This window comes from Myodes glareolus, chromosome 14 (assembly GCF_982192425.1).
Source record: "Myodes glareolus chromosome 14, mMyoGla1.1, whole genome shotgun sequence".
Lineage (NCBI taxonomy): Eukaryota > Metazoa > Chordata > Mammalia > Rodentia > Cricetidae > Myodes > Myodes glareolus.
Window position 1 is genome coordinate 74,348,967 of NC_142039.1, and position 25,769 is coordinate 74,374,735.

At 46.2% G+C, this 25,769-nt stretch overlaps 1 protein-coding gene across 5 annotated transcripts in view; it reads left to right on the plus strand.

Annotated features, from left to right (window-relative positions):
• The first annotated feature begins 2,359 nt into the window (after positions 1 to 2,359).
• The window catches only part of Ntrk2 (neurotrophic receptor tyrosine kinase 2), a 340,618-nt gene continuing 317,208 nt past the window's right edge, over positions 2,360 to 25,769 (plus strand). Inside the window, exons 1-3 of one of the 5 annotated variants that reach the window (XM_048447670.3) lie at positions 2,360 to 2,620; positions 3,153 to 3,272; positions 4,186 to 4,725. In XM_048447670.3, coding sequence (XP_048303627.1) covers positions 4,514 to 4,725 — 212 coding nt within the window. In that variant the 5' untranslated portion in view covers positions 2,360 to 2,620; positions 3,153 to 3,272; positions 4,186 to 4,513. Of the gene's footprint in view, positions 2,621 to 3,152; positions 3,273 to 3,531; positions 3,796 to 4,185; positions 4,726 to 25,769 lie in introns of those variants that run through there. The other 4 variants (XM_085699633.2, XM_048447673.3, XM_048447672.3 and 1 more) reach the window with 4 other exon arrangements.

Below are 25,769 nucleotides of genomic sequence, written 5' to 3' on the forward strand. Positions count from 1 at the left end.
TCTGAAAGTGCTAATCAGGATTGAGATTTCTTGGCTTTCCACACATTATACTCCATCCTGAGTGCACTGCTTTCCTTAATTTCCCTTGACTCTGAGTTTTGTCTTCTAAATTAAGGGAGTTAGGTTTGCTATAGCCTTCATTTTGTTGTCTGGTGTCCATTTTCTTTTAAAAAAAAGTTATTTTATGCATATATTTAGTTAGTTGTTTGATTTGGAGTTTGATCCTCAGTCAGAAATACAAGTTGGTAGCATTTTGTGACTTTTACAACCCAGTATTTGATGCTAGAATCAATTTACTAGATTATCATAAGTTCTATAAAACAAAATGTCAGAAAAGAAAAAGTATGTTTATTTTATGTAACTTTTCATGTACCAAGGGCAAGGTGTGTGTGTGTGTGTGTGTGTGTGTGTGTGTGTGTATGTGTGTGTGTGAACTTCCAAGGCACACTGTTTGTATGTACTGCACTGGGTTGTGATGCACCTGCATTCCTACCCTGGTTCACCATTTGTGTCTGGAGAGATGTGGGAAGACACCATGGTTCAACGCAGGCATGACCTACACCAATCTGTCTCTTCACTGAAGGGGCCTGAGGGGAAACAATCTTTACGTCACATGATCCACCTAAACATGTTTATTATGTCCTCAAAAGCCAATGTCTGGGGGCTCCGAGGAATGGTCTCTGTGTAACAGCTTTCAGGTCTCAGAGTTGATATAAATCTTTAAGTCTGTAAGCTAAAATAGAGTTATCAGTTGTCCGTGTGTCCTGATATTGTCCATGGTGTGCCAAGCCGTCAGGGTGAGTGGAGTAGGGGCCCTTCCTGGCCCAGTGAAGGACATATCTGGTTACTAGAGGAGGCAGAGAGTAAGGTTTTTAGAAGGAATATGGGAACTCAGAGCACAGGACTATAGGGTGAGAGGGACAGTGTCCAGGAAGGCTAACACAGATGGCTGCCTATGTTAGAGGATAGGTAAGGCATGCTTCAAATTCAGTTTATTTTGTTTGCCACTAAGCACACATTTCAATGCACACCCACTGTGATCTGGAGCTAGGTAAATGAATAAAAATGATAGCATCCCCACCTCTAAGCAGTTTCCATAAATAATCTGTTTCAAGGACAGAGCACTGCATACAAGGGACACGGCAGGAAGCCGGCCGCCCATTCTAATTTAAGCGGGATCGTCTTACACTCCCAGTGTAGCAGTAGTGCACATGTAGTCTACAAATCTGCAGATATTCCAACATTCAGTAGACCCCTTCTGTCTATAAACCGCGTGGACACTGAGAACCTTGGGTGCTGCACCAATACTGCGTTCACTACGGGGCATCACTATGGGAGTTGTCTGAGAAAAGCAGGAGTGAGAGTAGGTCCGAGACAGGGAGGGGGTACTCCTTCCTTTCCCTGAGTCCTTAGGGCATCTCCACCCCACAGGCGTGGGCAAAAGGAAGTTAAGATGGCTCAGTGAGTAATGACACTTGGTGCCCAGCCTGATCTGTGTTTGATCCCAGGACACAAGTGGTGGAAGGAGAGAACCGACTTCTACAAGTTATTCTCAGACTGTGCCATGGTTGGCTAGCCCACATATGTATGTGTGTGTATATTCATATATATACACAAGTGTATATATGTACACACACACAGACACACACACACACACACACACACACACACACACACACACACACACACCTTCCTAAAAGGACATTGACAGTACAGGGCAGGGTTTCTGCTGAGCAAAGACGTTTCAGCCTTCAGTTTCTGTGCCACAGAAACAAGGGTCGCAGGCAGAAATGCGGAGTGACCTGAAGCTCGGTGGTCCTCCACATGTGTCAGGGCTCAGTGAAGGGGTGAGGTGACTTGCTGGCTTTTGCTCCAGGTTTCATCCAGGCATTTAAGTGTCGTGGCATCTAGAAGAAAGCCCTTCTAGATGGATTTAATTTTGTAGTGGTGTTAAGATTGTGCAGAGACCCAAACATTTACCCTGACTTCTCTGGTTTCTCCATCCTTCTCATTCCTGGCCTTTGCTGGCAGATGGGTGACCTTTCTCATGTCTTAAACTGGACTCCAGCACATAGTCTTTTGTTGCTTGAAGGACTTCCGAGGCAGGAGATTGACTGAATCGGGTGAGAGGCGCACTATCTGGACAGTAATGTGCACTCAGCGCGGCGGTTGCGCATCTGGTGCTGGAGCGCGCCTGCAGCGCAGTTCCTGGTGAGAGCGTGGCATTGGGATGGTGGTATTGAGCCAGTACATCCGAGAGTGCTGGGCTTCTTCTCCCCGCGCGGGGGCACCAGAGCCCTCGAAAGTGTCAGGCACTGCGGCGCATCTACCGGATTCCCTTTTAAATGACTGCGGATATGCGGGCAGTCAAAGCCGCAAATGGTGAGAAGAGGCTCAGACCTGGCTCGCGAATGGCCCATAGCGGTCATTTAATTGCACCCGCGCAGCAGTTACGGTTTGTCACTCGACCCTCCGGAATCGCCTCATGTGTCCCCAGTGAGACTCCAGGGTGCTGTCGGAGCCCGGCCTCTTGATAGCTGGAAGCACATCCTGCTGGGGGCAGCGCGGGCTCAGGGTACGCGTTCGCGCACATGCGCGCGTGCACATGAACACGCACAAGGTACGGCCGGGCAGGGGACTGGGGCTTGGGTGCCCCGCGTGGAGGTGGGTGTCGTGGGGAATGAAGCTGTGATCTTCGAATGGCAGCATCCTGCCAGGTTAAAGAATAAGAGAAGATGACGCGGAGCCGCCCACTCCACAGGCCAGGGTCAGTGCAGAGCATTTAGGGAACCCACTGCACGGCAGGCGCGCTCCCTTCCCCACACTGGGCTCTGTCTATGGCGCAAATGGCTGGAGAAAGGCCCATCAGAGCTACACTTGTGTCTGCAGGCTCCGCTCTTTAGGCAGAAATCCCGTCAGGGAGAGCTTTGAAACCACCCACCCCTAAATAGGTGGTCTGGAACCGGGCAACGGTCCTTGGTTGCCAACGCACCTCATTATATATTTATTTTCGTGTGGGGGGTGTAGCTTGCCTTTTCTATATTTTGGGACTAGCTTGCTTTCCCTTTTGAGCAGGGTGGGAAAGGAGAACGCAGCGGGGAGGGAGAGGGAAAGGGAGGATTCCTACAATAAGAATCAGTGCATTTTTTCAGAGCCTAACCAAGACCGGCTTCCATTTCAAAAACCGGGAGCTAGCCTCTACTGCGGTATGGAAGAGATGTAAGAATTAGGGATCAAGGAAGCATCCAGCGGCGCAACGCTGCATTTCAGAGGTACCTGGGTCTAAAGGGACACACACACACACACACACACGCATGCACGCACGCACACGCGCACACATGCACACCCGCACAACTATCCCGCCAAGGTGTGTGCGTGCGCGCGAGTGTGAACTCCCACATGCTGCTGTCTGCGCCTAGCCGCTGGCACCAAGCCTCCTCCTCCCTGCTCGCCCCCAGATTCCCTCCCCTCCGCCTTGCTTTTGTCTGGAGGGTGCTATGCTATTCGTGTGTGTGTATGTGTGTGTGTGCGTGCGTGTGTGTTTTTGGATTTCATACTAATTTTCTGGAGTTTCTGCCCCTGCTCTGCGTCAGCCCTCACGTCACTTCGCCAGCAGTAGCAGAGGCGGCGGCGGCGGCAGCGGGTTAGAGCCCAGTTGCTGCTGCTGCTGCTGCTGCTGCTGCTGTTGCTGCTGCACTCTGATCCCTGCGCTTGGGGCCGGAGGCCGGGTGAGCCTCACGGACAGTCCTCGGTGGCCTCGGCCGGCACTGTCCCTCTGCCGCAGTTGCTCCCCAGGTGGGACGTGCCGCGCCACCTGCCCGCTCCCCCCACCTCCCCGCGCCCAGCAGCCGGGGAAGATTCTGCAGCATCATTGGGGCCCCGTCGCCGCTGCAGGCTCCGAGTCCTCTTTAGAGGGTCCTTGGCTTGGCCTGTGCCATGGGATCTGCTCTAAAAGACCCTTTCCTGACCTCTCCTGCCTTGGCCTCAGGCTTGGAGGGAGGGCGGGCACACTGGGGGGCCAGCGTGGGACAAGTTGATTCCGGGGCGGGAGCTGGGCACTCAGACATCCATTCTACAGGCTTGGGTCTGGTGGGGGGTGAGGAGAGCACCGAGGGACTGTGTCCCAGTTGGTGGTGTGTAGTCACTACGCTTAGCTTAGTCTCATCCATGTCTGTTTGTCCTCAGCCCTGAGGTGCGCACCGATATCCGTGCCGGTTTAGCGGTTCTACGATCCAAAGAGTCCAGGGAGATCCACCGTGTGGTGCCTGGCGTGTAGGACGATGCAGCCGCCCTGTGGCTTGGAGCAGCGGCCCACGATGTCCCCGCCACTGTGAACCCTTTGGCCTGCGCCAACCTGCTCAGCCCAGCAGGCTCAGCCTCTGGTAGGCTCCACTCCACGGGAGGCCACCGGCACCGAGCAGCAAGAGGGCGCAGGACAGCCCCCCCTCCGGCGGGGGACGCCAGGCTCAGCGTAGGGACAAGCACTCCGACTGACTGGCACTGGCGGCGAGGGATGTCGCCCTGGCCGAGGTGGCATGGACCCGCCATGGCGCGGCTCTGGGGCTTATGTTGGCTGGTTGTGGGCTTCTGGAGGGCCTCTCTCGCCTGCCCCATTTCCTGCAAATGCAGTGCCTCTAGGATTTGGTGTACGGAGCCTTCTCCTGGCATCGTGGCATTTCCAAGGTTGGAACCTAACAGTGTCGACCCGGAGAACATCACTGAAATGTGAGTTCCGTGTACTTTTTCTTCTTTCTGTCCTCCACTTCAGGGCTTAGGCAGGAATATGCCCCAGGTGTGGATGCCTTCCCAACCACAGGGATGGCATCTGTCAATTACCTGTCCGGGTCACTGGTTTATACCAGCTGGTGAAGAGCGACACTAAGATTCCATATATAGAGAAATATAACCATAAATGCATGTATATTCTGTCTCCACGTGCATCTCATTTCAAAGTTGTGAAGGGTGTGTTTCAGGCTGTACATACATGATAATTATAGTGGAGCATTCTTGTTTGGTCAAATACTGTTTGTGCTGTGTGAGAAGTTTCAGTAATATTTACCAGAAAGGGGGCTAAAATCATGGACTTTCAGAAACCGGTGGAAGGAAGTGAGGCTCTCTCCCTTGACACTTTTCCTAAGCTTTGGGGTTGGACCACTTACCCTTTTTGTATCATCTATCAGATTTTGCCGGGGTGATTGCTTGCAGGGACGCTCTGAGAATGCACCGTAAGAGGAGTAGTTCTGAGTGTCGAAAAGCACTCGCTCAAAAGAGAAAATGTGATCATGGGAACCTAAAAGCCAGGGTTGATTTAATTTGGACTTGACTTCTCAGAGATATGATTTTGAGACCATTTGGATTATAAATCTTAATTGCCCGCTGAATAATTCTCTAGGACTAGACGGGGTGGCAAGGCAAAGCCGAGTGTACCCTAATGGATGGTAGCTTTAGCCTGGGATCTTCCTGTCCCTAGAAAGGTTACAATTTGTCCCATCTTGATGGAGAAGCAGAGAAATGTATTTCTTTTCTTTCTATTGGATGTCTTGTGACAAATACACTCCAAACAGGAATTCAACAGCCCTTTCTCCAGATTCCGAGGTCACCTGCATTTCCTTTCCCAGCGGTTTTGGCGTTTATGTCTCATGAACACAAGGTTTTATTCATCTGGGTAGAGGAGTATAAAGCTAAGTTTCCTGGGTGATCGTCACAGCGTTTGAGACTGAGAAAAGCAGCCCTGAAAGTAGGGCTTGGGCTGTGGCCTTCCGGTTGGCGAGTGCGCATGCACCCCCTCCCCCCAATGTACAACAGTGTTTTCTGCCAATGCGTCTGCCAATGCCAAAGGCATAGGATAACCTGTTTTGTTTTTTTAACGTAAGCAAGAGTCCTTTTTAATCTTGCTGTTCTGCTGATGGTGACAACGCTCTAGGACTCGGGTGGAAGGAAATGACAGTCGAGTAGAGTGTGCAGGCCCGGCATAGCTGAGCCCGATCTGTGAACAGCTGAGTCCAAGGGCCAGATTCCCAGTCTTTGACAATCCCAGCATCCCAGTGGGAGCGTAGGGTGGGTATGGCCCCAGCAAAGCCTGCCCAAAGCTGGGATTGTCTGAAGAGTCTGTGGCCTTTCTCAGAACCCTTGCCTTTCCGAAGGCAGATGTCAGATAGATGGAGGGGCCTTGTGGGTCTTAGAGCCTTTCTGGTGCTGGGAGACCAAGAAGGTACATTTACAGAGCTAGATTCTGCAGCCTTTTAAAAATTCGATGATAGACATTGAATGAGAGAACTGAGACACAGTGCTTGCTTCATCAGTTGTTTCACGCTAACATTTTAAGTCCAGCTTGAAAAAAAAAAAAGAAAGAAAAGAAAAGTATCTTTAAGTTAAAAGAGCTCTACTGTCAACTTTCCAGAGCTTTCTGCCTGATGAACACACGAAACCAACAGTTTGGATGGAACATTCTAGGTTTTTTTCTTCTGGATGATGCTACTTCTTTTCACGTGAAGGCAGCTTCCCATTTTTTTTTCAATATTTACTAAAGCCACAGTTGTTCAATCTATGGTGACACCCCGGTTCCTAATCTGGTCTGATATTTCTCCCTCTGATTTGGAAACCCATTGGTAGGGGGCTGAGAACTGTGTGACTGAGGATTCAGGATGCAGGAGAAGGCTGGTGATACCCATCAGGCTGAGGAGTGGCAAGGTCTGGAGAAGGCATTTTTGTCTACTTATTCCCTCCGTGGTGCTTGAACCTGCCGATCGCACACTTAGCATCTTTATCTGTAAAATGTACTGCAATCCTTCTTTGGAAAGCACCAATTATTTTGAACTCAATATCAGTAGTTGAGTTAGTTTCATTCTCAGCCTAATATGGCACATCTGTGAACCCTTTCCTTCACGCCAGCGTTTGTTTGAATGACTTGACCAGAGGATACAAGCTAAAGTTGGAACTGAATTCCATGCTTTAAAAACTTTCTGATTTGGTCCAGTACTATCCCTAATGTAGCCTGGGCTAGCACTTGAGTTTACCAGCCTACTGCTAAAGTTACGTGTTTCTGGCCTTTGAAAAAGGGAATTACGGATACCTGTAATCTGCCTTCAGAACTTGCTAAAGCAACAACTGACTATATACATTGAAAGATAATGTGTCTTTTAGTGTGTGTATTTTCAACCACGGTGTGTGCCCCTTAGGGTTCTCTCTAGAGAAATATCAGAATATTTTGAAAATATATGCATAGATTAGCTAACAGGTTTGTTCAGAGTTGAAGTCAACTTGACTCTGTAATGTCAGAACCATTGTTTGAACCTATTTTATTAGAAATCTCGGTGTCACAGCATGTCTGTGACATTTTTTTCTCAGCTGATCTGCCTAGATCCGTATTTCTCTGTGAGGATGGCTAATGTATGCTCAGTGTCCATTGCCAGCTGTTGATGTCTGTACATGGTTAATGCCACCATGGTGATGTCACATGGTGGTGCACTGTTGCTGGGATTATGGCCATCTAGGTTTCCACACTGTGTCAAATGCCCAAGTGTATTGCAAAGGGCAATGTTAAGTCTCATCCAAGTGTGAGGTAAAATACACAGCCGAGCTTGCCATCTTAATTTATAGTTAAAACCAGCTTACCATGGTAAACTTTTGCTTTCCAATGGCCAGGTCTGTAGCATTCAGTAATCCACATTGTGGGAGTCATGCGTTTTAACATGACATGTGTTTATGGTGGCCAGTAGGGATCCTTTTCTGGACTTCTTGAGTGGTATTCTCTGAACTGGGGGCAATGATTGGAACCTAGTCTAATATTTCTTTCTCTTAGCACAACAGAAGTAGAATTCACAGCTTCTATTGCCAGACCATCTATGTGCATTTTACCATTGCCTGGTTAAGCACAGTAATGCTGTGCCATTAATACATTGATTTTGGCCCTGGTACCTTAATAAGCTTTGCTATTGCAATTAATTGTGTTTAAAACATCCTGGCATTCACAAAGATTCAACCAAAGGCATCAATGTGGTATCCACTCGGCAGCTCCTCCACTGATGATTCTAGAACTTCAGGACGCAGTTTTTCGGCATTTAGTTTTGAGTGTGGTTGCACAAGTCACACTGGACTTTTTTGATAACTGCAAAGTTAATCATTTCTAAGACAATCTGCAAGCCAGAGGTGAAACCTTGCTGTCCACATAGTGAAGGTGTGCCCATCTCTCGGCTCAGCAGAACCGTTTGGAGTCTTTTCAGTTTCACACCTTCCATCCCCTTCTGTTGTGCTGGGTAAAATGCCCCGTGACCCTTGTGACCCGACTCTCTCCCACCTCCCATCATTGGATGTCCAGGAAAATGTGTTTGATTTTCTTCTTTGAAAAGTGATACTTCCTTATGGGAATTCAGAGTGCTTGGAGTCAAGAGAAGAGCTGGCTTATATATTGTTACAAGCAAGCGGTGGGAGGTTGAAGCAAAGTGATCCCAGCTCCCTCATGCTGCCTGTAGGTCTGTTTAAGGTCATTCGCTGCTTCCAGCCCATAAACCTTCCGTTGCATCTCTTCCAGAGTTGTTGACTAGGGTGAAGAGCTGGCTGAGCAGCTGATGGTTGAGCCTCTTTCCCCTTAGGGACAATCCATTTGATCTCTGAGATCTCTGACCATATCTAGGCTACTGAAGGGTAAAACCTAGAGTTTTTGTTTAGTTGGGGAAGGAAAATTTAATTTCTCCTCATCACATCACTTTTTTTTTTTGCATTAAGTAGCAAGCCATTTTCCCCGGTTTGAACTTATTGCTCATCTATTACGGAGAGAAACACTATCAAGCCTTTACTGGGGACCATACACTGCCATAATCTTTAGGCCACCTTGGTTCTTCTTCATTGCTAGAATGTTTCTTGTAAACAAAAGCCATGAAGTAGAATATGGCATTGCATCTGCCAGCCCTTTGAGCAATGTTAGTATCTAGTTCGTCTTGATGACTATAAATTAGTATGGGGATACAGGATAGAAGATATTATTTATGGATGACAGAATTTTTTTGTTTGGCTGGTATGTGCATATGTTTATATGCGGGGAGGGAGGGAGGGAGGGAGGGAGGGAGGGAGGGAGAGAGAGAGAGAGAAAGAGAGAGAGAGAGAGAGAAGGAGGGAGGGAGAGCTCGCACAAAAGAGCCTAGAACCATAGATTCTAGTTGCTTGGTCATTTTTCATGATCTACTTTGTCAAGCTATTTTCAATACAAGTCTCAGCCTGCTGCCCCACATGGCAGAGACCGGAGCACTAAGGCAGCCTGATAATTTTAGCCCCACGTTTGATTGCTGGTCGATCTCCATTAAAAAGGCAAAGATCCCACACCATCAGGATTCCCCCCACCACTCACTACACTCTCTAGAGTGTCCGAGAGATTGGGAAATCATAAATATTGATCTGGAGATGAGTGCACGAATATTCCCCAAGTTATCACTTCTCTCCACAGAGAGACAGCATGTGGACACTAAGTTCTTTCTGCAGGTGTCATGGAGACAGGAAGTGGGACTTTCAGGATCCCACCACAGACATCACTAACTGGTTACCCTGTCTCGAGGACTCTGGCCTCCTTGTAAGTGGAGAACTTTGCTTTTAATGTTCAGACGAGCTTCTCCTGGCTTTATAGCTCCCGGAAGCTTCAGCTAGGGACCCACCGGGGGCTCCAGTCCCGGCACCAGCAGTGGAAGAAGAGAGGGTGCCCGGTGACTCTCTGAAAATCTTTATGTCAGAGTGTGGCACGGGCGTGTCTTGCTCTGAAATTCCCAAAACAATGTCTTTTAAAATGTGAGCTGCTAACCTGGCTGTTGGCATGGTGGTGCTGTCTAATGAGATGGGCAGCACGGCCAGGGTTCAGAAGGGCTGCTTTTGCATCAAGACCATAGAAGGAGAAGGGGCCCTAGAGCCTCCATTCTCCTCTTTGCAAAATCCCCACGGTCTCGCAGGAATGAGAAGTTCTGTCTCCTTGCATCCAAGCGAGCATCATGGCCTCTCTACTGGGGACCTCTCTTCTGTTCTTTGTCTTCAGACAGAGGCCTAACTCCAGGCCACTGTTAGAGAATTTTTAGCAATAGGAAGACAAGCTTGGGATGGCGTACACACATTCTATGAGCGACAAGGTAATTAAAGAGGCTCAGGCCACTACAGATTCCAAAGCAATGACTCTACCTTCGCATGGGAAGACACACCTTTTTGTGTTGAACTTACATTGAAGAAAGCATAGCTGCATATACAGTCTCCTTTATTACACAGCTCTTCACAAAACGGGGCTACAGAGAAAAGTCCTTATGACTTGGCCCAGATGAGGAATGCCAAATGGACCAGTGTGGTGGGCTGATACCGGAGAACAGTACAGAACACAGGACAGAAAGACGTCTTTGTCACAGTTGGGGCCCTCAGTCCTTTATCTAGTCTGCTAGCTCCCACGACAGACCGAGAGTACTGATTTCTCCTTCTCTGGCTTCTCTTCCACCCTTCTTTCTCAATGCTCTAAGACACCAGACCCAGCTCCACAGCCGAGCCAGTGAGCACACCTCAGGGTTCACTTAGCTTCTGCCCTTCATGTTGCCACCCTTCAGAACATTCCAGGGAGAAAGCACCTCTAAGACAGAGCTCAGGTTTCCCGTGGAGTGCTCCCTGAGATGGAGCGGATGGGCTCCCTGGGTGTCTGCTTCTGTAGGTGTATGACCTCACCCTGAAGTAGGTGAGGACGTGACAGTCTATGAGGGGCTGCCAGGCTCACCCGTCTGCCCGGTGCTCCGATGGAGTAGGGCGTAGTTAGGGATGGAACCCCAGTGAACCCCAGGCCTCAGCCTCTTCAACTGCAGTTGCCTGGATTTGGTTTTCAGAACGCAGGCGAAAGATTTCTGGAGATTTGAATACATGCTCATGGCACCATGGTGGGGGAAGGGTGGACTGATGCTTCTCCCCATTTTCCCCTCCCACCCCCCTGTCCTTTAGTTTCTTTGCAGTCTGTTAAGAGATACATTATTTAGGTGACTTCAATAATTTTGAATATTCTTATATAGGGAATAAAACTGTTAATTACGCTCTATTTAGAGTTCCTTTTCTATTTCAAACGAAGGTCAATTAGCTTTTAGAACCCCAGCTTTTCCTGCAGTCTTTATGCATACCCATACACCCCAGAATGATATTCGCATAACACCCTGTGACTATACCTAGGTAAATCTCTGTTAAACATGGGCTCTGTGTGGTCCTTCAGGTTGAGTTATAGTGGTTTATGAAACTCCTGGCAATGGAATGTTAGCTACATTAAGTTACTCTTTTAATTTCATTTCAATCATTGCCCTGCTGGCTTGCCCATGACCTGGCAGGGCATCTCCGAGCGGACATCTCGGAGCGGAGTTTGTAAATGTTAGTTTCTCTTCTGTGTCTCTGATGATCGCTCAACACAAACAGAGACTGATCTGTATCAAAGGATGCTGGGATTTGCCTTTTCACATGACTTGTGAAATACAGTGCAATTGTAAAGGGTAAGATCAGAAAAAAAAAATGTTTTTAAAAAGGATGAGAGAGCAAATGGCTCAGTAGGTAAGGTGATTGCCACCAAGCCTGAGGACCTGAGTTTGATCCCTAAGACCCTGGATAGAACTGCCTCCTGCCAGCTGTCCTCTGAGCTTCACATACACACAAGCACATATACACATACACTTATATGCACATGTCTGTACACAAGTACAAAGTAAATAAATGAATAAATATTTAAATGATCAACATTTAAATAAAAAATATTTCAAAAGCCTTGCTACAGAGTTTGTTTCTACTCCATGGACCCCAGAGTCCCTTGTTGTGAGGTGAGAGAGGTATCACAGCCAAATGTGGCTCTTGCTCACTGTGCACAGGTCGCATGCTTTGCTGAAGTTGCCTTACTCATTTGTTATGTGTGAGCAAGAGAACTTGACATGGTGACCTTTAAATCTCCTGGCAGGGTATGATTAAAAAATAAAAATAAAACACAACCAAGCACCTCTCTCCAAAACAAACAGACTGGGTTGAGGAAGTGGCTCTGTGGTGGAAGGCACACTCGTGTGTCAAGGCTCTAGGCTCAATCACCAGTACCACAGAACAACCAGGAACACCCAGCCCACCGACAAACTGCCTAAATCACCACCACTCACCCAACCAGTCACCCACCCAACCAACTGCCTTGCCCACCGGAAAACTGCCTAAATAACCACCCACCCGCACAACCACATAACCACCCACCCAAACAACCACTCACCCATCCAACTGCCCAGCCCACCGACAAACTGCCTAAATAACCACCATCCGCACAACCATACAACCACCCACACAACCAGCCACCCACCCATCCAACTGCCCAGCCCATTGACAAACTGCCTAAATAACCACCCACCCGCACAACCATACAACCACCCACCCAACCAGCCACTCACCCATCCAACTGCCCAGCCCATTGACAAACTGCCTAAATCACCCCCACCCACATGACCACACAACCAGTCAACCGAACAGAAAACCCCAAACAAGCCAGCCAACTGCAGTTACTGTTCAGTTGGATCCAGCGTCACTTCAAAGGTATCTGAGGACCTCCTCTCGGGCGCCACAGGAGGTTCCGTGCCCTTGTCCTAGGACTGAATGCTTATGCCCACCCCTAGATTCATTATTGACATTGAATCCCTGAAACAGTGATGCCAGGAGGTGGCAGACCCTGCGAGAACAGGACGAGCACCCTTTAGAAAGAGACGTTTGAGAGCTCGGCTGTTCTCTCTACGCACAGAGAGGGTGCCGCGTGTGATAAATAGGCCCCATTAGACACAGCATCTGCCGGGACCTTGCTCTTGGCCTTGCCAGCCTTCAGACTATAAGCAATAAACCTCTGTTGTCAAAAATGACTTATTCGCACACACTTCGTTTGTCGCAGTCCAAACTGACGAGAACACCTGGGTGCTTTGGCGCTTTCCGTTTGTGGCTTTTCAACGCCTTCTTATGTCTGTGGGACTTTTCATCTGCTCCTCATGATCCCAGGATACAGACAGAAAGACAGACAGACAGACAGACACACACACACACACACACACACACACACACGCACGCACAGTGGGGATCTGGTGGCAATTGCTAATGGATTGGGAGAAATCTTGCTTTGTCGCTCTTCATGCATAGAAGACCACCATTCTTTCAGCTGAACTCAGGCTGAATGAAGGTAACACAGAAAATGGGTAACAGAGCCTGGTCTAGGTAGAAGGAGCCCTGTACAGGAAGATGGTGTTGGGATTTTGACAACCTTTGTATGAGGTCTGACCTCAAGGGTCCTTGTGCTAGAACCTCAGTCCCCATGTATGTTGTAGAGAGTCGGTGGGGTCTTAGAGGCAGAACCTAGTGAGAGTTGAACAGACCATGGGACCTGTACCCCATGAATGAACTGAGAGTTTCTGGAGGTACTCTGATTTGGGGGAGCGAGTCAGGTGGCATGTTTCATTGTTTTCATTACAGTGAAAGTGGGTTGCTGTAAGACATGTCCCCATGTCTCCTCCAGTTCTGTTCTGCATGGCCGTCATGAGACTGCACCAGACACCATGCAGTCACTTTTGCTAAGCAGTTGGCTTTGGAGAACTGCAAACAAAATCAGCTCAGCCTCGGGTGTGTTTGTTACAGCAGCAAAAGCAACCTCCAAGGCATGTTGAAACTATCAGAGGGAGTGAGAGGGTCTGGCTCCTTTGGAATCCTTGGTTCATCAAAAGCAACATTGGGTCTGGGATGCTGTGACCATCTGACTCTTAACAACTTCAATGTTGAACCTAGAAATAGGAACTTAGAAGAATGATAACCCCTAAAAGACTCTTGTTTCTGATCAGTCAACCATACACCAGCGCTTCCTTTTCTTATTCTGATATTTAATCTTCATTTATATATATAACAGAGCCTGTTGTGGTACTGTGGGTGACTGGGTAGCAGGATTCTGACGTGTAGTATTTCTCTAAGTCACCCTCAAGTCAGCTCTCTGCTGCCCTGGACAGTGTCCTTCCTGTGGATCCTCACCAAGATAACTGAGATCCCCTCCCAGAGAGATAATATTCTGACTGAACATGTACCATCGGCCTGCATTTTGAATGCTTACTCTAGCTAGCTCAAGTGTTGATATCTAAACTCACTGCTCTATGTTTATTGACGACGTTTTTGACATGTCTGGTTTACTGTGGATGAGGCTCTGGAGTGTTCCTAGCTCACTTGTCTCTGTGGTTTCCTTCTGTGATGATGACGATGGAGGACACCACATCAACAAGGATCAAGTCATAGCTTTCCGCTCATTAAACTCTTTCATTAGGGCTAAAGAGTGTTCCCAGGTGTTGTTGGGACAGTATGGCACAGCTAAACATGCTAAGAACCCTGCCCTACCAAAGTTGGATCTCAGAAATGATCTGAATCCCTTGTCATGTGTGTCTCTCCCCACCTGCTCCCTCCACACCCTTCCTGATAGAAATTCTTAAACTGTAACACTTGGCCCTGATCTGGGGATGTCTTAGAAGAACTTGGCTTTGTTGCCATTTCCTTCTTGAAACACTTTTCCCCTGGGTCATGAGTCCCACGGTGTTCTATCTCCAGCCGCTGCCCTTGGGCCTTTCCTGTCATCTTCTGGTTCTCCATAATTGATATCCCTGAAGTTTTGACCACAGATGCTTCTTCTGTTCCTGGGGTGCTCCATCCTCAGGCACAGCATCGGCTGCTTTCTTCACACTAATGAAATCCCATCCATGTTCTCATGAACTTTTAGTGATCATCTTTGAGTCTGTGTGCTCAACATTACTGAACACTCTTTATGAATATGCAATAGTGTATGGCACTCAGCACTTACAAAATAAATTGATGGTCAGTGTCCCTAAACCATCTGCAGGGTCCCCTACCCTTAACAGATGATGCCACGTCCACTTGGGATCACAGGCCAGAAACCTGGGTCTCTCTTCTTTCACATTCCTGTAGTCATTGATTGATCAACTCAACTCAAACGTTTCTTTCTCTCTTTTTTGAGCTTAATTCCTCTTCTTTTTTCTTTTTTATTGTTTTTATTGAGCTATATATTTTTCTCTGCTTCTCTCCCTTCCCCACCCCTCTCCTTCAACCGTCTCCAAAGGTCCCGATGCTCCCAATTTACTCAGGAGATCTTGTCTTTTACTACTTCCCATGTACATTAGATCCATGTATGTTTCTCTTGGGGTCCTCATTGCTGTCTAGGTTCTCTGGGATTGTGAATTGTAGGCTTGTTTTATTTTGCTTTATGTCTAAAAGCCACTTATGAGTGGGTACATATGATATTTGTCGTTCTGGGTCTGGATTACCTCACTCAAAATGATGTTTTCTAGATTCATCCATTTGCCCACAAACTTCAAGATGTCATTATTTTTTTGCTGTGTAATACTCCATTATGTAAATGTACCACATTTTTCTTATCCACTCTTCAGTCAAGGGACATTTAGGTTGTTTCCAGGTTCTGGCTATGACAAACGATGCTGCTATGAACATAGTTGTTGAGCACATGCTGTTGTGGCACAGTTGGGCATCCTTTGGGTTTATGCCCAAAAGTGATGTTGCTGGGTCTTGAGGAAGGTTGTTTCCTAATTTTCTGAGAAATCACCATACTGATATCCACAGGGGTTGTACCAGCCTGCATTCTCACTAGCAATGCAGGAGTGTTCCCTTTACCCCACAACCTCTCTAGCATAAGTTGCCATTAGTGTTTTTGATTTTGGCCATTCTTACAGATGTAAGATGGAATCTCAGGGATTTGCATTTCTCTGATGACTAAGGATGTTGAACATTTCCTTAAGTGTCTTTTAGTCATTTTAGATTCCTCTATTGAGAGTTCTCTGTTTAGGTCTGTACTCCATTTTTTTTTAATTGGATTATTTGTTCTTTTGATGACCAATTTCTTGAGTTCTTTGTATATTTTGGAGATCAGCCCTCTATCTGATGTGCGGTTGGTGAAGATCTTTTCCCATTTTGTAGGATGTCGTTTTATCTTGTTGACCGTGTCCTTTGCTTCACAGAAGCTTCTTAGTTTCAGGAGGTCCATTTATTAATTGTTTCTCTCAGTGTCTGTGCTACTGGGGTTATATTTAGGAAGTGGTTCCCTGTACCAATGCATTCAAGTGTACTTCCCACTTCCTTTTTTATGAGGTTCAGTGTAGTTGGCTTTATGTTGAGGCCTTTGATTTGGACTTGAGTCTTGTGCATGGTGATAGATATGGGTCTATTTTCATTCTTCTTCATGTTGATTTCCAGTTACACCAGCATCATTTGTTGAATATACTTTTATTTTTTTCGTTTTGTATTTTTTTCTTCTTTGTTAAAAATCAGGTGTTTGTAGGTGTGTGGGTTGAATCTGGGCTTTTGCTTTAGTTCCACTGGTCCTCCTGTCTGTTCTTATGCCAATACCAGGATGTTTTCAGTACTTTGGCTCTGTAGTAGAGTTTGAAGTCAGGAATTGTGATGCCTCCAGAAGTTCTTTTATTGCCCAGGGTTGTTTTGGCTATCCTGGGTATTTTGCTTTTCTATATGAAATTGAGCAGTATTTTTCTGTGAAGAATTTTTCTGGGATTTTGATGGGCACTGCATTGAATCTGTAGATTGCTTTTGGTGAGATTGTCATTTTTACTTTGTTAATTCTACCTACCCAAGAGCATGGGAGATCTTTCCATTTTCTGGTATTTTCTTCAATTTCTATCTTCAAAGGTTTAAAGTTCTTGTCATACAGGTCTTCCTCTTGTTTGATTAGAGTTTCTCTGAGATATTTTATTCTATTTCTGGATATTGTGAAGGTTAATATTTCTCTGATTTCTTTCTCAGTCCATTTATCATCCATGTAAAGGGGAGCTACTGATTTTTTTTTGAGTTAACCTTGTCAACTCAAATGTTTCTTAAACAAACATATTCTCTTCTCGTTAGCTCTCCTGTCCATTTTGTTTCCTCTTCCCTTACCCATACCTTCCTTCTTTAAATATTTACTGGGCTTTTACTTGTGTCGGATGCTAAATACTTGGGATGTGCTGAGAAAGGTTGACCTTGTCTCCTTTGGAGAGCTTACAGTCTGAGAGGGAAAACACATATCAAATAAATACTGAATTTAAAACAATTTAACCTCTATCACCGTCCTCTTTTCCTTACAATACTGTGGCAGCCCCCCTAGCTTGCATGCCTGCCTCCTTACCCGCTTTAGGCATAGGTAGCTCTGTAGGCCAGAATGGACATGGGAGTGGCACTGCCTTTTCAAAGTGTTGATTTTTGTCATGAGAGTATTACTAATTTCTCTGGGGCTCTCATTTCCAAAGGTGACGGTCTCCCCATCCCCACTCCTATTCCTCCATCCTTCTTGGTTGTCATTATATTGCGATATAAAGAGTTCACATAATTATTGCATGGGATAGATCGCAGAGATCAGCATAAGAATCTCTTTCTACACAAGCTTATTTCTAAAGAATAATAAATTATGGCTGAAAGCTTGCTCAGTGATCTTGGAATCAGAGCCCAGAGCATTTAATTCTGCAGTTAAGATGCTTGGCAGCACTAGGCTCAGCGTGGTGGAGGCTCCATCCCCATCAGGGCACGGCCAGGTGGGTCCCCTGGCAGATACCCCTCCCCTCTCTCCTTCACTCACTGCCCAGGACTAACTCTGAGCGGCACAGCTGTCCTTTCTAAAGCCCAAGAACCTTTTGAATGCCTCAGGGTGATTTCATGCATTTTCTTCTCTGAACTGCATTAATTTTGTTCTATGTGATTTGACTGGTGATTAACTTTAAGAAAGTAACATTGAACATTGTCAACAAGGCAAGCAGTGTGAACGGGCGTGAACGGGTGTGAACGGGTATCTTCTGAAACGCTGGCTTCTCTTCTGCTGGTGCTGCAATCTTGGGTCTCTCGGTCCCTTTCCAAGGCAACTCCTCTCTCATCTCAGTCTGTTCCTCCTTCCGGAAATAGCCTGCTGTGCTCCATAGCACAGACGCAGATACGTCTGTTTGTACCCACTGTACCGAATCTCGGTTGTTTTCACCTAATGTGTGTAAGCTATCTGAGCTGTGCGCATCACTCTGTTTGCTTCGAAGCTGCCTAAACAGCCTGGTGGCCCCACGGGATACTCTCGGGAAATACACCTGTCTTGGTTAGGGTTTCTACTGCAGTGATAAACACCACATCAAATGTGTTCTGAGGAGGGAAGGGTTTATTTTAGCTTACACTTCCACATCACAGTCTATCACTGAGGAAAAGTCAAGACGGGAACCTGGAGGCAGGAACTGAAGCAAAGACCATGGAGGAGTGCTGCTTACTTGCTTGCTCCTTATGGTTTGCCCAGCCCACTTTCTTATAGAACCCAGGCCTACCACCAGCCCAGGAGTGGTACTTCCCATAGTGAACTGGGCCCTCCCCTGTGAATACCAATGAAAAAGATGCCCACAAGCCAATCTGGCTGGGGCATTTTCTCATTTGAGCTTTCCTCTTTCCAAGTGGTTCTATCTTGAGTCAAGTTGACACAAAACTAGCCAGGGCAATACCCCTTATTTACCCTGTTCTAGATCTGTCTCCCCTCTTGAACCTCAGTGGTGGGGTGATTGAACCACTGGTCCACAGGTCCTCAGCTCTGAAGAATATCCTGGGCAGATTGCTGGCATTCACTCTGTACATCTCTGCCATGTTCATTCACATGATGTGAGGAAAGTCTCCATGGACCACAGGAGGTACCTACCTGAAGATCACACCCTTCCTTCTTGGCCTGTGTCCAGGGCCTCAGAATCCCTTACTAAAGACATAAAATCTATCACTAGGGACCAAGGAGGTCTTTCCTTTGGGCCTGATGTCACGAGGGTAGACCACATCACAGGTGTCACATCCCTAGTCTTAAAGATGTGGGGGAAGACTCTTCCATCATGGTTAGTACAGTGGTTCAGGTGTGAAGTCTGAATCATTAGCACACTAAGTTACTTCTACAAATAGTGCTGGGGAAACTGGCTGTCTATGTGTAGAAGAATGAAACCCCTCACTGTCTCTTACCCTGCACACAGCATCTCCATCATAAGCCAGAGAAGCTCCGTGTCCTCGACTCGGTGCCGTCCTTCTGACCTGGCTATTTGTGTTGTCGGTCCTTTAGTATTTAGTATGGACATATGGCCACTCTGCTGCTTCTGCACCAAGTCATCTTCTCATCCACTCTCAGTGCCTACTGGCTGCCCCCAATGGCCTGAAGCACCACCCTGTTCCCTGCCTTCTACTCCTAGCTCACCCCTTCTTATCTTTTAAGTCTCCAGATTTTCTCTAACATCTAGGCCACACCCTCCCCTGCTCCTGCAGGGCCATCATGTGTCCCAGTCACATGAAGGTCACATGACATCTCCAGGGCACACTGTGTGTCTGCTATATACCCTAGTAGGATATAAGCTACGTGAGCAAAGGTACATGATAACTGTGCTCATGGTGATGATGCATCTTGTTTCTGCTCTTTAACACACTAGACACAAAGGAGGAGATGCACTCGTGAATCTGCTATCTATTCATCTATCATCTATCTATAACCTATCTCTATCTATCTGTCTGTCTGTCTGTCTATCTATCATCTATCTATAACCTATCTCCATCTATTTGTCTGTCTGTCTGTCTATTATCTATCTATCTATCTATCTATCTATCTATCTATCTATCTATCTATCTATCTATCCATCTATCCATCTATCCATCTATCATCTATCTGTCACCTGTCTGTCTGTCTGTCTATTATCTATCTATCTATCTATCTATCTATCTATCTATCTATCTATCTATCTCTATCTATCTATCATCTAAACTTTAGGATTCCAAGTAAGAATGTTCAAATTGGTTTTGTAGTCATCAATATGTATGACTCTAGATGTGAGTTTTCTAAAGTCATTAGGTTATCATGTTTATTTATGCAAATAACCTTCATAGAATAAAAATGCACAGTATTAGCTTGTGTGCAGTAAGAAACCAATTGATTGCAGAAGGGGAAAAGGCTGAGATTTGGTGAGGCCAGATGAATGCTTATTAAAGAAGAAAGATGACAGGGATGAGATGGGAGGATGGGGACCACAGATGGAGGGAGACGCGGAAAGAGCAGAGATGGATGCAGGGAAGACATCTGATCTCCAGTGCACAAGTGTGAGAGGCTGCAGAGCTGTGTCTGCTGTGCCATGTAACAGCCAATAGCAGAGAGCCTCTCAGATCAATTAATTGCAGCTTTCCTTGAAGCTGCACGTATGGGGCTTCACATGTAAGGTGATGCTGGAATGAGAGCTCAGACGTGATTTATGCTCCTCGTAGTGCAGATGGCAGAGGTTGTTCACTTTCCTCCAAGAACTGCAAACGTTCAGAGCAGAACTATACACTGCTAAGGACAGTTTAACGCCCTACCTGATCGTGTACGTGTTTGTGCTTTGCAGTCGAGATGCATCAGGCTGATGCTGTGGACATCGCATGGGGCTACATTTGCATTTGTAGCGATCAACACCATTTTGCATCTGAGAATTTTTTATAGTTGTCTGCAGCACTAATCATAATATCATTGCCATATGAGATTGGGAAGCTTCTAGAAATAGAGCGGAGGGATCTATAGGTGAACAGATGGTGTTGAAAGATCCAAACAGATAATTCCTCCGTGAGTTAAATAACATCCATTTGTTTATGTTTATAGAACGCTATATATTTACATGTAAATATCTACTTATATATATTTAGAATCCCTATGGGTTTTGGAAGTTAAGAATTTCAAAAGGAATGGGCATCATTATGAAACTGCTGACCTCTGATAAGAAAGACCTCATTTTGGTAGAGTCACAGGTCTCACCGTGGGACGGGGAACCCTCTCTCTGGAATTTAGCTCTTTAGGTATCTTATTTATTCATTTGAGGATTTTCTCTCTTGACAGAAAACAAAACAAAAAATAAACAAATAACATTCTCTCCTGGAGGCTCGGTGCTGGGTTTATCACTTGCTCAGCCCACCTAGGAATTTGTGGAGCCAGTAATTCTGCTTAGTCCATTTTATATTCATACATGTCCAGTTCAAAGAGAGGTGGGCATTTTTATGACTGAATTGTCTTTTTCCTATGGTTGTATTAGAACACATGTATAATATATATGTACATATTAGGATATGTGTATCACATATAATATCTATATATTAGGATATATAATATATTGTACATATAATGCACATATGTATAATATATGATAACATAAGTACATATTAGGATATATGTACAATACATAGTATAACATATGTATAATCTATAACACACATATATTAGGATATACAATATACAATGTCACATATTTTATATATAATGCATATATGTATAATATATAATAATATATGTACATATTAGGATATATATGATATACAATAATATGGATATATTAGGATATGTATATATGTATGTTTAAGCTAGGACAGTCACTCTTTTAGCTTTTTCAAGATAGGGTTCCTCTTTGTAGTCCTAGCTGTCCTGGAACTCACTCTGTAGACCAGGCTGGCCTCAGTGTCACAGAGATTCACCTGCCTCTGCCTCCTGGGTGCTGGGATCAAAGATGTGTGTCACCGCTGCCTGACTGGCATTCCCTTTTTGGTTAGTCAACAAATGTATTTTAAGCATGTTATTTTTCTAGATTCTGGGTAATGAGATAGGCCAGTTCCTACCACACCTTTAACCCACTTGGAAGGCACAAATAAAGCCTTCATTTTTTTCCTAGTTGGACCACCCTATCCATCTCTCAACAACTCAAGGGACCTTACCCAGAATGCACCAACAAATCTAGTGATTTCCCAGTACACTACATAGAAGAGGCTCTCTCCACACCACCATGGCTAGAGATCTGCACACCTATGGCACAGTGCACCATGGGGAGGTTAAACACAAAGGAACAGACCTCTATAGGCCCCGGAGGTAGATCTGATGGACACCTGGCCAAGAAGCGAGTTTATGACTCAGGGAAGAGACTTCTGTTGTCCCTTGTTCCCCTCACCACCTTAGGTGGAGGAACCTGGTGAAAGAATACATAGGGAGTACCTTCAAACTGCCCAGGCCATGCCCCAGAGCTAAGGGCCTGAAGACAGCTTGTCTAACAGGTGTCTCTGTGGTACTGAGCCGGGAGAAAGCTCTAGAACAGTATCATCATGGGGTGTGTTTCCTGAGAGCATGCAGTGGGCTCACCATGCTACTCACACTCCTCCACGACAGGGCCTCTTCTTACTCTGCAGGGACGTGACCCATGGTGAGCTTCCATGTTCCCAGCAAGGGCAGCAAGGACACAGGATGTGGGTTCTACTCTTCTTCCCCCCCCCATTTGCTTTCTATCCTAGGAGAACCCTGATGCTATGAAAGGCTCCCTCTCTCACCATTTTTCTTTTCTTTTTAAATAATTACAATTATTTATATTGCATATTTATATTGTATACTGTATAATTACAGTAACTTCACTATAAGCATTGCACAGGTAGGGTAAGGAAGGCACTCAGACCCTCGCCCAGGCTCCAACTCTGCGCGTCTTCTTTGTGGTTGGAATGGCCGTCCTGAAGCTGTGAGCTCCGCTTAGACTTTAACACATTCGGTGTCAAAATACAGTCGGATGCGCTTATTCACCGCTAATGAGAAGAAACACAACAGGGTTAAAACCAGAAAAATTATTTGCCTTCTGCCCTCTTTTGAACTCAAGTGTCTTTTCCCTGCGCTCCACCCTTCCTGTCACCTTTATCACCCTTGTTACTGTCATTTCCAAGGGTTCCACTATACCACAGGAGCACAATACATCACAGGCTGGGGGCCTCATCTGGGGGAAAACAAGCTTCCTTTTCCTTTTGGAGATTGGGCAGCCTCAAGTTGATATTGTATATTCTAGGCCTATCTCTTTATTTTTGCAAATTTTCTGATTTTATTTTTCTTCAGAGCTGAATAATATTCCACTTTACACGTATGCCAAGTTTTCATTCTCCATTCTCCTGTTGATGGGCATGACGGTTGTTCCGTTTCCTCGCCATCTTAGATGGAGCTGCAGTAAACACAGATGTACAAATATCTCTGGTAGGATATAAAGCTCTCTGGGCATATGCTCAGATGGTGAAATATCTGGGTCATGTGGAAATCTTATTTTTATTCTTTGAGGAAACTGACTTCCGCAATGGGTGTGTTAACTTGCGCCCCCACTCCCAGTGATAAGGGCTCTGCTTCCCCCAAGTCCTCTCCAACATTTGTTGTCAGATTCTTGATGGCAGCCATTCTGACTGAGGTGAAGCTTTTTGGGTGGGGCATATTTTAATCAAAAGCTAATTGGTTCAGGTGTCATGGGCAAGTAGACGCTCAGACTCATTTCTACATCCTCTGGGTGTGCTCACTGCTGTAAGGAAGGGCGTGTTCCTGGGTACTCGAGGAAGCGGGCAAACAACCCCTGCCATTTGCCTTCCTACGTTTCTGCTTCTTCATCTGGGCAAAGGGGTAACCACAACACCTTTCTTGTAGAATGTTGTGAGGCTGAATTAAACAGAGGCATGTAAAGTGCTTGACTCAGTTTACCTGCTCCTCTTAGGTTTGGACTGTCTGTTCTCAACTGGATTTTTGTGGTGGATTTGGTGAGTCTGAGGAAGATCTGCAATAAAGCAAAAGATTTCCCTTGACCTTGGCATTGAACAGGTGCTGTGTTGAGAGCGCAGACTCGAAGGAATGGCATCTGTCCCACTATTGCACGGGGGAAAGCCTCTGGGTTGGTTTGCTCAGTAGTCTCATCTCTCCAGGTGTGCTTAGCTGTTTGGGATATTGACCGCCTGTGTGCTGAGCAGGCAAGAGGCAGATTTAACCACTGATATTTAGGTCACAGTCTTTTTCTACAGTTGTTGCATGTCCAGTAGACCTGTCCACTTTATTCAGCAGGTTTCTACCTGTTCTTCTGGACTCTAGAGGTAAACAGTCTACACTCCAATTTACCCCAGTTATTGTATTTTCACTACAAGGCTTCTGCAAAAAATATGCATTTGTAGCATTTTGACCGTTTGGTTGACTCGCATTTTGCACATCCGTGTGTTGTGCCATCCCAGGATCCATTTCCAGAGGTCTTTGCTGTCTGCAGTCCTGGCCGTGCACATCAGCCAGACCATGCACGATCTCACATCTCTCGGCAACAATCCTTCTCCTTTCTGCGGAGTGGTCCAGCTAGCTCAGAAGGGTGGTCTTTAAGTAATCATGTTCTATGAATAAGGGGTTTTATAATAGATCTGTTTAAAAGCTGCAGACACTGTCCGTCGACCTGCACCTCACATTCCCCACATCACAGTCACACAGCAGCCTCTAACGTGGGATCACTCACACTAGCATGCTTGTAACTGGATTCCAAAGAAAGCGATCTTCTGCCTTCTGTAGACATGATGAGACATTAACTTGGAAGGTGACTGTCTGGCAGGAAAACCGGGAGTGCCGTGGGCCCTGCAGTCCTCCTTTGCTCCCACCCTTATAACCACTAGCCGCAAGCCTGGGTCACATATGCACAGACCCATGCAGAGACCCCAATACTCCCCGCCTGCACCCTTCTTCTTTGCTGTTTTCCCCACTGCTCACTGTTCACTCTCTCTGTCTGCCGCGCTTGACCTAGGAAGCTGGGCAGGGATTTCAGTTCCCAGTGTCAGCGGGCGTTGGTGGTATAGTGGTGAGCATAGCTGCCTCCCAGCTCCCAGCATCTGTCTGTGTGGAGTGCTTGTCTGGCCTGCAGCTTCTAGAACTGCTCTGCCGGGGTGTGCACCTCCTGAAGCACTGCCAGATTTCTCCAGCCTGGTCTCTTCACAGGCATTTCTTCCTCGGGAATCGTCAATGACCCACTGGTTTACCTGAAGTGGCAGAGAGAGGAGAAAGCATTTAAAAATGTAATTCATGCATGTGATCGAAGTTTTAAGAAAGAAAAATTGAGACAAGATTTCACGATGTAACCCCGGCAGACCTGGAACTCTCCAGGTTGACCTGACTGGCTTGAACTCACAGAGACCCACCTGCCTCTGCTTCCGAAGTGCTGGGATGAAAGGCGTGTGTCACTACTTCTGATGAAATTTTCATTTTTTATCAGTATTTTTCCTGTAAGATCATCTTACTGTAAGAGCAAGCAATTCTATGTGATGGTCACATATTTTTTTAATGAATAACTATTAGAAGCACAACAAGACAATTCCTCACTAGTTTGAAAAGCTGATGACGATAATTTTGCGTAATAAATTAACTTGGTAAAACTAAGAGGAAATAGGGGATTAAAGACGAGAGCGATCAGAACGCTGTCTACCCCAAATGCTTGGATTAGTTACGAGGGCTGAGTCCAGCAATTGTCCTCAGCTTCCTGGCAGTGAAAAGAAGAACTCATTATTAGGAAGGAGACGCCTCCTAATCCCGCAGGAGCGCAGCTTAGCCGGCACCCTGAGCTGAAAGGGATTTCTTCACAAGGACAATGAGTGACCCAGCCCCCAGAGTTTACAAAGATCCACGGGTCCATTTCAGCTCCTTCTGGAGAAAGCAGGGGACATGGGAGTGACATGGCGTCTGCAGAGGTTAAAGAGGATGGGGAGTTTGTTCTCCAGGGTCCATACAGGATCATACATGTTATAACGGGGTCATACGTGTTATAGCCTCAGACTCCTATCATTACCTGCTAGTAGGTCATACGTGTTGTAAGCTTAGACTCCTGCCACTGCCCACACAGGATCATACATGTTATAACCTTAGACTCCTGTCACTGCCTACTTGGGGTCATGCATGGTATAAGCTTAGACTCCAGTCA